This window comes from Megalobrama amblycephala, linkage group LG11 (assembly GCF_018812025.1).
Source record: "Megalobrama amblycephala isolate DHTTF-2021 linkage group LG11, ASM1881202v1, whole genome shotgun sequence".
NCBI lineage: Eukaryota > Metazoa > Chordata > Actinopteri > Cypriniformes > Xenocyprididae > Megalobrama > Megalobrama amblycephala.
This window is the reverse complement of record NC_063054.1, coordinates 40,881,329-40,893,564: the sequence shown is the minus strand read 5'-3', so window position 1 is coordinate 40,893,564 and position 12,236 is coordinate 40,881,329. Positions and strand designations below refer to the sequence as shown.

Sequence of the window (12,236 nt, the reverse complement as noted above, 5' to 3'; positions counted from 1 at the left end):
TCACATGAACGCTCGCTCAACACTAAAACACATGGCTTCTGTCCTGCTCCAGCAGTGTGGAGAGCTGGATCTGAACCAGAACAACTGCCCTCAGTCTCATGACAAACAAAATGGGTTTTTCTTTTTCCATGATACCAACATTTTAGGCAAAAAGCAGCTTGTTAAAAGTCCAGAGTGTATCCGCACAGCCATAACACACTTACATAACACAGAGCAAACATCCCCACAGAGAGAAATTACATCATTTCATAACTCTGACTCTTCTGAATACGGGACAACTATGAAGAATTATTACATGACTCGGATGTCATATCACTTCACACTCTCTGTAACCATTATGAAATAGTTTGGTCAAATCAACCCATATATTGCAGCCTCAGCTGCCTTTCTTTCAGCTCCAACCAGTCTGGTCATTCTCCTCTGACCTCTGACCTCAACAGGGCATTTTCTACCACAGAACTGACGCTCACTGGATACTTTATCTTTTATCATTCTCTGTAAACCCTAGAGATGATTGTGCGAGAATTTGAACTTCAGCAGTGCGTCTTTGTCATGTCTACATGCCTAAATGCATTGAGTTGCTGCCGTGTGATAGGCTAATTAGATATTTGCATTAAAGAGCACTTTTTGCACTAATAAAGTGGCCAGAGACTGTATGTGTGTGTGTGTGTGTATATATATATATATACATATTTTTTATTTTATTTATTTTTTTTCAATCACGTTATAAACTACCTTGTAAAATACATAAAATAGAAAACAGTCCTTTTAAATTGTAATAATATTTCACAATATTACTGTTTTCACTGTATTTCTGAATTATTTAAATATGTGGAAAAAAATCATATATACATATAATTATTAATATATAAATATTATTTAAAATTGACTTTAAAATATGTAAAATAAAATACCAAATATATATGAAATTTTATACACAATTAATATACACATAATAATATTACACATAATAATATTTAAAAATATATATGGTATGTTTTTAAATATTATTATGTGTAATATTATTTATGTGTATATTAACTGGTATTATATTTTACATATTTTATAGTCAATTTTAAATAATATTTATATATTAGGCAAGCCTAACATATATATATATATATATATATATATATTATAAGATATTTAAATATCATTTGAATCTATGAGATTTACATATTACAAATATAGCACAAAAAATGTTTACAGATATCTTGTAGATAAATTAACCACGCACGGCACCGAATTACAGTTTGCAGTATAAGAGACAAACATAAACTGATTGCACCATGAAAATGAAATTAGATTTAAAATTAATTTGAAAATAGTCATAACCTGCTGATAACACCCTAGCAACATGATACAAGGCTCAGCAGCAACACACGCATGGGCAAAAATTTGATATTAAATTTGATATCGTTTGATATTAAAGCTGCATTGTCAGAAACAAGAAAATGAGGCCATGAAGAAGGTGAAGAAGAGAGAAACAGGATGTCATCGCGTTTGCACAACATGCTGAAGAAGAGAAGGAAGGAGTAAACTGTAATCTTCAGAGATTACAAGATTTCCAGCTTGTAATCTTGTCAACTGGCACGCTGCAACTCAGATTGAAAACTTACTGGCAAAAGGACGAGGTGAAAACGACAAACTGAGAGCTGCAGATTCAGAGGTGTGCCGTTATTGGAGTTTCACAGATAAGTGTTTTTGCATTTCAGAATGAAATTAACTGAAAGAAAAATCCTGAGTGTACGGCATTCACTTGAAGCCAGCTTCGTGTGTTTTCTTTGCTGGATGATCGAACAGTCAAAAAATAATTAAAAATGCAAAAACTGAAATAATAAAAATAGCTGACCTGGAGCTCACATACAAAGATGAACCATAAGTCACAAACAAAACCTCAAAAACCTCCTTTATTGGCATTGATGGTTCCACACTCTAAAAAAACAAAAATTTCTGGGTTATTTGGCAACCCAGTTCTGGGTAAATATTGTCCCATCACGTCTGTCAGACATTTAAAGGTGCCCTAGAATCAAAAATTGAATTTATCTTGGCATAGTTGAATAACAAGAGTTCAGTACATGGAAAAGACATACGTTGAGTTTCAAACTCCATTGTTTCCTCCTTCTTATATAAATCTCATTTGTTTAAAAGACCTCCGAAGAACAGGCGAATCTCAACATAACACCGACTGTTACGTAACAGTCAGGATCATTAATATGTATGACCCCAATATTTGCATATGCCAGCTCATGTTCAAGCCATTAGACAAGGGCAGAACGTCTGGATCTGTGCACAGCTGAATCATCAGACTAGGTAAGCAAGCAAGGACAATAGCGAAAAATGACAGAAGGAGCAATAATAACTGACATGATCCATGATAACATGATATTTTTAGTGATATTTGTAAATTGTCTTTCTAAATGTTTCGTTAGCATGTTGCTAATTTACTGTTCAGTGCGTTTAAAGTTACCATTACTGTATTCGCGGAGACAAGAGCCATCGCTATTTTCATTTTTAAACACTTGCAGTCTGTATAATTCATAAACACATCTTCATTCTTTATAATCTCTCCAACAGTGTAGCATTAGCCCGTTAGCCACAGAGCATATAGCCTCAAACTCATTCAGAATCAAATGTAAACATCCAAATAAATACTATACTCACAGGAATCGATGTATGCATGCAGCATGAATGACGAACATCTTGCAAAGATCCATTTGAGGGTTATATTAGCTGTGTGAACTTTGTTTATGCACTGTATAACTACACTTATAGTCTAGAGCTCGGGAGGGCAGGGAGCGTGAGATTTAAAGGGGCCGCGCACTGAATCGGTGCATAGTTAATGATGCCCCAAAATAGGCAGTTAAAATAAATTATTAAAAAAAATCTATGGGGTATTTTGAGCTGAAACTTCACAGACACATTCAGGGGACACCTTAGACTTATATTACATCTTTTGAAAAGATGTTCTACGGCACCTTTAAGTTTCATGATGATCATTTAAGTTTCAGTTTTGTGATCTAATGTTTGAAAGAGTTTCAAAATATAGTGTGAGATCGGTGTTATAAAAGGTAATATAAGAGAGTTATATTTGTCTATATTTGAATATAAAACTTTGCCAAAATAATTAAAAGATTAATGACATAATTTTGTTTTTGAGAAAAATATGGGTTTTGAAAACAAAGTAAAATGTCATGGGGTTCTAAATTAAGAGTTCTGTTTAATTTTTTTGTCATGTCTATTTTAAAGTCAGTCCAAAAATAAATCGAAAAAGGGCAATAAAGTAGCACTGGCTGTGCATTCGTTTGGTGGGAGGTGAAATTCCATTAGCCATGACAAGTCTGCTGTTTTCCCACGGAAATGGGTTACTTTTACACTGTTGCTGCAGGTTGTTTTTTAAGTCCGCCCCACCCCAGAACTCGACTTTTACCCCTCAGCATGCAATTTTTACCCCCCAGAACTCGACTTTTACCCAAGTGGAAACCTTCCTCTGTTTCTCTTGAATCCAATACGGAAGTGACTTGAACTACAATTCATCGACTGGCCACTAGGGACAGGCTCCATGTTTACAGCCTGGTACAAATTGTGGTTTTGGTCTATATAGCTCATTTTGCCCTTCATGACAACTGTGAGGGGGGTGAATTTTTTTATAACTCATCCGTTTAAATTCTATTAAACCTTAAAGTTTGCATAATAAACAAAATGACGTCACAGACACTACGTCCATATTTTTTACAGTCTATGTTTTTTACCCCTCAGAATGCAATTTTTACCCCTTGGAACTTGATTTTTACCCAGTTTTTACCTCCTGGAACGCGATTAGGCATGAGGGGGTTCATCATTTGTATTGACAGTAAAAATAATCCAAGAGCTGAGTTATAGAAAGACTACCCAGCACCTGGGTAAAAACATTAAAAAATAATCCAATAAAATGACCTAAGAGGCCAAACCAATTTTGGGTTAAAAAAAAATAACCTAGCATTTTTTTAGAGTGCATGAAGAACCTTTAACATCCATGGAATCTTTCCATTCCACAAAAAGTTCTTTAAAGTGGGAAAAGGTTCTATAGATTATTAAAATGTTCTTCACAATGAATTTCTATGATTATTAATGATCATGTTGTTTTCTTAGCAACATACTAAAAGCCAAAACTCGGTCAGAATCAGTTGTGAGGATCAAAACATTGCTGTCTCAGATGCAGCAGTCACTGTCTGACTGCTCTACTACAATTTTATATTTATGCTAAATTAAATGTTTGAATCTGAAAGAATATATCACATTCATACTACTAACACAGGTAAAAATATCCTTTGAATATGCTTGAAAATTAGTTTAAGTTCCACAGTCATAAAGACGAGCGACATCAAACAGATTCTCTTTTGAATTATGCCTGACTTAAAAATTTATAAAGCTCAACAAACAGAACATCCACGGCTAAAATTAGATTTTTAATTTGGGTTTGAGAGAATTTAATGAGAACAACCGCAGTCGGAATAACAGCCGTAAGTCCAGGACAGAGTGCACTCCGAAGAAAACGAGTGTCAGCTAAACGCAGGCCTTTCTCTCCGGACCAAAGCTGATTAAAACTTCCGCAAGTGAACAGCAAAGTCACATTAAACCTTAAATCTCACTGGAGTTACAAAAAAACAGCCTGACATGGAGTTCAAATCTCGTCAAAGCTCTTAGTACACACTTCTGAGAAGTTTTCCATCTGCTGATTAACCAAAAAAACAGATGATAATTCCTGGTGGGTCATTAGTGGCATCGAAAAGAACCTAAATTTAGTCCTCAACTCTGAGTCCAACAGCGCTGGCACATCAGCACATGACACCACGCTTGAATACAACCATCTGAACACACATATGATCATTGACACCCATCACTCACTCGTTTCATTTGCTCCGGATGAATATCGTTGGTGTTACGGGGCTTGAATACCAGCGTAGAACTGTATGTATTGCGCATAATTTTACTCATTCCCACAGATTTTGTTCTCACACCCAAAGTGCGGCACACATAAAGCCGCCTCTCAGTACTAAATTGAGTTCTTTTTCCGCTGCTTATTGCACTTGAACAGTCAAATACACGCCAAAATGCTGACGAGTATTCATGTAAATACAGTCAGTTATGTTGTAAGTGAATGTAAACAGCTGAGAAAGAAAACGCATGTGTAACAGTATAATGGATCCGTGCATCAGGTCTTAAAGTGACAGCAGCCTAATATACCTGCTGCCAAATTATGAGATAATATTAAAAATCTGTGTAGCAGTTTTTTTCCATGGTATCAAAGTCAAAATTGTGGCCAGTGAAAATGCTGAGTGGCTAGTAAATTTGAAAAACCACTAGCCACAGTGACTGGAGAGCAAAAAGTTCATGTCAAACCCTGCATGATCCATACAAAAAGTGAAAATGGGGAAAGAAGTTTGATGTTAAATGACAACCATTGTTGGAAACGAATTATAAAAGAATCACTGAATCATTTTAAATCGACAATTTATCATGCATTAGTGTTCATCCACTTTTTCCGAGACATGTTTTCCAGAAGTATTTTTTTCCCCATAGGAATTTTAAAAAAGCATTATAATCCATGAACCAAACTAACCAGCTACAAGGTGAATCATAACATTACAAACTTTGATTCGAAGCAAAAAAGCACTGTGAACTTAGCTTGAATGAGGTATATGTATATTGAATTTGTATATGAATATATATACAAATATTTCAATATTTTGACAGCATAGAGAGATGCAAATACATCATTTGCAGTGCGTTATGGGAGTGAACATTCCCTGCAAGCTGTTTAGGCGCGATTTGCTCGCTGCAACTATATCCAATTGGTGGATTTTTCTATTCAGCATCATGGGTATTGTAGTTTTTCATTGCTTAAAAAAATAAGCTGAAATAATGCAAACGGATGACTTCAAGCCTTCAACTAAAGCATATGCCATTGATGAACAACCCCAAAACTCACAGTCGGTCTGTTTTTAAAGGTTGATAAGTTATCATTAGAAAACTATTCCCCTGTGGAGAAAATGACTGGAGTTTTTATTTCCAGAACCCGACTGTTGCTCTCTATTATGCTGAAGTATTTTTACCACCAAACCTTCACGCCCAGATCATTTGTCTGCTGCTGCGGATGTTTTTGCAAGAGATGCAAAGAACGCGATCTGCTCTCCGAAGACATCCGATGATGTCGTCTCACCTGGCTCCGTGCAGTTTTTCTCCTCCGTCGCATTATCATGTGTAGATGACATCAGCCGTCGCCCCCAGTGGTCATGTGATTCCATATGCGACTCCTCCACAATCATGCCATGACCTATAAAAACAAAAAATTGGTGAAGAAAGAAAGAACAACATGATAAATGATGGGCAGATTTTTATTTTTGGGTGAACTATCCCTTTAAATAGCTCGTTTTAGACTGTAACTCTCAAAAATAAGTAGTTATAAACTTTACAATTATTTAAAAGCACAATAATTACTTTTTTACATACAATAAGTCACAATAATATGTTTGATTATGATATGAAAAACTATTCTAGGAACTGAATATAATGACTTATTTGATTCTTTTTTCGAGTAAATTATATTTTTACATGTACTATAAAATTTTATTATTATAAATATATTATTCATATTAATTTAAATATTAACCATAAATGCAGTCAAACCAAAATTTATTCAGACACCTTGAATATTTCATTCATTATTACAGTTTTTTCAATATAGCTTTTAAAAAAAAAAAAAAAAATTAATAAAATTTGACAAGATCTCAAAGTTAAACTTTGTCAGAAAAAAAAATTAATCTTAATTATGTCAGGTAACACTTAAGAAAAAACATGGTCAGGTCAAAGTGTCTGAATAATTTTTGGTCTCAAATTTTTATCAATTTTACTGGTAGTCTAATTTTTGGGTATAATATGTCACAGTTTACTTTATTTTGCTATCCTCACTTACATAAATGAATTATAGTGTCCTGCACCCACTAGTAAAAATATATCAAAAATGTCTGAATAATTTTTGGTTTGACTGTATATATAAAAATTAAAATGTTAAATTAAACTATTAAATAGTGCTTTATACAGATTTCAAATGCTTCACATTAATAAACAGAAAAATAATGTTGTAAAATTCATCAATTATAAAACAAAAATTGGTGTAGAAACAATTTTCACTTAGAATCTGCAAGTAAATTTCACAAAGAAACAAAGTAACACATTGAATTAAATGTGAAATTGAAATAGAACTGAAATAGTATTTTTCCAGTAATCATCTTCAAAAAATCATTTTTACAGTGTAGTAACCAACTTAATTACTAAATTAATATCTTAAAATGAATACATTTACATGTATTAACATTAAATATGTTATTTTAACCATAAATAAATTTAAATATTATTTCCACCACCATCAGAATAGAAACATACATTGATTAATTCCACACTTTGGCAATCAAAATACTTTGGCATCAAAGTGCTTGAGTGACAGCACAGAATCCTGCCTGATCCCGCCCACCAAATGTTCATTTTTCCCCAAGTATAAAGCAATAACGCAGGCGACTTGTGTCTTTAATGTGCTCTGCTTTAACGTAAATGAATAATTTTCTTTTCTGAATGACTGAGCAGCGCCGGCAGCGTTTGCTCCACAGCAGGTATTTGCTTCAATCTCAGGGTGTCAATTAAAGTAAACCGGCCTAAATTCAGCCCAAACGACTGTCCTGAAATGCTGATAAGACACTCATAAACCACCTGACTAGCTCCAGGCCAAAGCCATTTCTCAAAAGAACTCAATTTCAGAGCTCTGGAACAGTTCAGAACAAGCATAAAAATAAAAGGAAGTCATTTTCACTTCCCACAATTATTATTGTCTCCAACAATTTCCAAGTCAAAGACACTATTTGGGAATTTTGTACAGCGAGATAAAACTGAAATGACATTTTAGTCAAGTTTAAATCTCTAATTAATTAATATATATATATATGAATAATAACATAAAATGTGGAAAAATAGGGGCAGATGAGAGTGAAAGTGTTGCTTTTCTTTTCTCCTCAAAGCTACAAGAAGAAAACAGGATTTGCCTGATTCAAAAGTCTTTGATCTTTCTTTCCTGAAGCATTATGAAGGCACTGAGAGTCTGACGTTCACACACACATTCATCTCACGTGTTTTTAAGTTATAGTCATGAACAGACAGCGAAAGGAGCCGTTTCTGACAGTAAACGTCATGCTGTGAGAAAGAGATTTACTATTGTCTGTACGGTATCAGTGCAGAATAATCTTTTAAGCTTCTTGTTTTTATTGTAATTAACGTCTTTGTGTTTGATGCAGAAGGCTTACATTTAATTTGAGCTTTACGTCTGGGTTTGAGCCATGAATGATACCTCAGATCGAGCGGCTTGTTTGTGCTTGTCTAAGAGATCAGACTTTTCAGTTGGTAGATGATAGACATGCAGACAGAATCCACACTGAAGGAGGGATTCGAGTCACATCTAGAGATTTGAGGGTTTTGAGTTGGACCAGAAACAACCCAGAACGCCCTAGAAACACCCTGGCAAACACCACGTTATGGCAGTGAGTTTTGCATGGACATTTGGACAATTTTAATGAATTTTTAACCAGATTTGGAGGGCTGCTATAACAGACTGAAATGAATAAATCTTGCATGAAATCTGAACACTTGTGTGTCTGTGAACCAATAACACAAGACCAGCCCTGTACACGCTGTATGACGCTATTCACCATGTCACACTTCACTTTACAGAGTCAAACAAGTTAGCAAGCAGTCAAATTATTTAGAAATTAATTTGCGTAATTTATCATTAAAATCGTAAAAAAAAAAAAAAGCTCTCAAATGAAACATTTTGATCACTTCTTAAAGGGGTGGTGTTTTTAACTTTAGTTAGTGTGTAATGTTGCTGTTTGAGCATAAACAACATCTGCAAAGTTACGATACTCAAAGTTCAATGCAAAGAGAAATATTTTCTTTTACAGAAATCGCAACAAACGGCTGGTAGGGACTACAACGAGCTTCTTCTTGGGTTAGCGACATCACAAACCCTACAATTTACATAAACCCCGCCCCCGAGAACACACAACAAAGGGGGCGTGGCCATGTTGGGCTGCTTTAGAGAAGAGGAAGAGTTGTTGTAGTAGAGTGTTGTTGTCATGCCGTCATTTTACACCGGACTGCTTCACAAACGAGGGTCAATTCAAAGCTGGATTTGCACAAAAGATGAACGTGACGACACATGCTAGTGGATGAGTTGAATCAACTCCACAGCAACTACATAAATTTATCCACTAACCATTCAGAAACGTCCAGTTTCATTCTAAAAGTTGCAACTTCTTCCTGAGTCTCTCCATCAGTGTCGACTCCGGTTTGAACAATTTAAGGCTGAACACTTTAGTCATTTTGACTGCATGAGATTCTCCAGCTTTGTTGTTGTTGAGCTGTTAAAGCTCCGCCCTCTTCTGGAAAGGGGGCCGGGAGCAGCAGCGTATTTGCATTTAAAGGGACACACACAAAAACAGTGTGTTTTTGTTCACACCCAAATAGGGACGAAAACAGGGTTAAACAGGACCTATAATGTCCTTTTACGAAGTCTTGATTTTGTTTTGGGGTTTTCATGCTTGATTTTTCAAAAAAACAAATTATTTTCCTCATATTCTTCATTGTTGCAGCTCCTCTCTTCCCAGTCTGTCAGTAACGTTCTGTTTAGTTTCTGTCTCTATGAAGCCCCTCCTTCTGAAAAGCACACTGTGCTCTGATTGGTCGGCTGGAGCAGTGTGTTGTGATTGGTCAAGCGCTTCGTGCGTGTTTGGGAAATGTCCCGCCCCTTACCATAACCATGAGTTTCAACACACTACTAACTAACTCAACCAGGCTCCGCCCCTTTATTCTGTGTACGAATTATTTAAATGAGGAATATTGTGTCGTGTTTGTTCCCGGAAGAAAACTCAAGACTACAATGGAGGCGTTTCAGGGAGTTCAGAAACAGTGACACTGAAATAGAGAAGAACTCCTGCTGGAGGGACTTTGCAGATCTTTTTCATGTTCAAACAGCAACATTACACACTAAAGAAAGATGAAGATGGAAAAAAGCATAATAGGTCCTCTTAAAGGTAATTCAAGAGACACAATAAAATGTTTGAAGCTATTATAACCTAAAAACTTTCTGTAAAATCATACTAGGGTCTATTCTATTCCACGTGTGCAAGATACATGACGGTTATATAAACAAAGCATCATTTGTTTTGATCAGTTCAGTGTTATGCATGTGCTGTTCAGTTCACATCGCGATCCGAGCACAATGTTTTATGACATCAGAGGAATGTGACTTTCATTTGCCCCAAAAGAACCAGACTGCACACTTGACACACATCTCTGGCCATAAAAGACAGATCGCCGGAGAAGAATAGTGCATTAAAAATCTAACCATGTGTGCATAACGGACCCAACATACCGTCTCCGCACACTGCGGCATATGAAACAGAGCATCGCCACCAACACACACACACACACACACACACACACAAACCTAGTGATCTGACTACCTACACATATTATGTGCATAAACGCAGCAGCTCACTAGGTTTTAAACACAGCCCGAGTGTGGCGACCTGATAAGAACAGGTGCATCATAGTGCACAAACATCACAGAATAATAGACAGTCACTCAAAATGTGTCCATCACAAATATGATACATTTATATTTATGATGCACAGACAGGATAATGCCACTAATGAATCTCACAGAATTGAGAAACATACACAATGTGCATCAATTCTTGCATTTAAGGACAGCTGTCCATTTCATATTTTTTTCTGTATAATGTCATGCAAAATGAATCTGGAAATAATGGGATCAAATCAAATTTTTCAAATCCCATTAACACTCTTAAAACTCAGAATTAATATTTATAATTTTAGATTAAATTATAATAAATAACATGTAAGGAACCTTGATTTTTATAGTGAACATTCTTAGAGGTTATTGGTCTCATTAATGGCACTAATTTATGTATGTAATGCTGTAAAGGATGAAAACTGTGAAAATATAAATATAGAATTGCATTAATAGTTCAATTTAGAATGGACATTAAAAAGGGAACCCGTTACTGGTTCTAATTTATGATAGAAATCCCATTAGAAATGTTTTAAGAATTTTGGGTTAAACTGTCAATCAGTCCAATCAAAAGCTCTTCTGACACTGAACACTTCTCATATTTTCCACTGAACCAATATTGATCTCTCTTATTTAGCCCACACTACGGGGTTTGATTGACAGCCAGAACCCGGTTCTGCTCGGACTCACCTGTCCTGGTCAGGATGGTCGACATGCCCCACGCCACGAACAGAACACTGCAGACCAAACACACCTGCGCCAGCAGCATCTCCCTCCTCTTGCGCACTTTGAACATCTTGGCGATGATGGATTTCTTGGAGACCGTCGTCATGGTGCGGTCCTGATGCTGCTCCTGATCCGCGCTGGTCATGTCGGGGCTTTAGCGAGCACTGATGGACGGATCGTAATGCGCAACCGGAGAGAGCGCGATCAGAGGTCTGGATCCAGATACAGCAGCGCAGAATCCCAGCCTTCACTGTCCCAGATCCCTGCTCTCATCAGATTCCTCCCCGCCGCATTGCAACAACACTGGAAACGTAAAATTCCCGCATGCATGCATCCTGCAGCGCCGCGTGCGTCTGCCGTGAAGCGTGCGCGTGTGTAAATATCATCGGTCTCAGGTGATGTCCTTCAGTCCCTCTGATTCTGAAAGCATTCCTGATCTTCCCATCTGGAACGTCGGGAACTTTGCGCTCCTCCGGTGTCCACCCGAGACACGTGACGTTCCGCGATCCGGAGCGTTCACGGCGATCCGACGCGTCACGGCATCACCTACAATAGAAAGTGAAGGCATTTAACACCGATATCACGTGCATGCATTAATGCTTGTGCAAATTAACTAAAATGCAGCGCAATTATTTGCATGTGTATGTGTGTGTTGTAATTACAATGTGTAAATTGTTATTAATATAGGGTAGTAATTATAAAGTTCTAAAAAGCTGTTCATTTCGAACATGCGTTTACTATTCCTGAATAAATAGTTCCAAAAGTGACGTAAAATTCACAAAAAGAATACTAAACCTAAACATAATAGCTTTGAATATGAATGCATTTATACATTCATACATAACATATACTAGCCTATATAATAAAATAAATGAATACTTTAATGCAT

The 12,236-nt window shown here is 36.2% G+C and overlaps 1 protein-coding gene across 2 annotated transcripts in view; it reads right to left on the bottom strand.

The window, feature by feature from the left end:
• slc24a4b (solute carrier family 24 member 4b) overlaps positions 1–11,965 on the bottom strand; it is a 43,099-nt gene extending 31,134 nt beyond the window's left edge. For both annotated transcript variants that reach the window (XM_048208054.1, XM_048208055.1), the window contains exons 1-2: positions 11,312–11,965; positions 6,203–6,316 (exon numbers count right to left, since the gene is read on the bottom strand). In XM_048208054.1, coding sequence (XP_048064011.1) covers positions 6,203–6,316; positions 11,312–11,492 — 295 coding nt within the window. In that variant the 5' untranslated portion in view covers positions 11,493–11,965. The remainder of the gene's footprint in view (positions 1–6,202; positions 6,317–11,311) is intronic.
• Between the last annotated feature and the right edge of the window lie 271 nt (positions 11,966–12,236).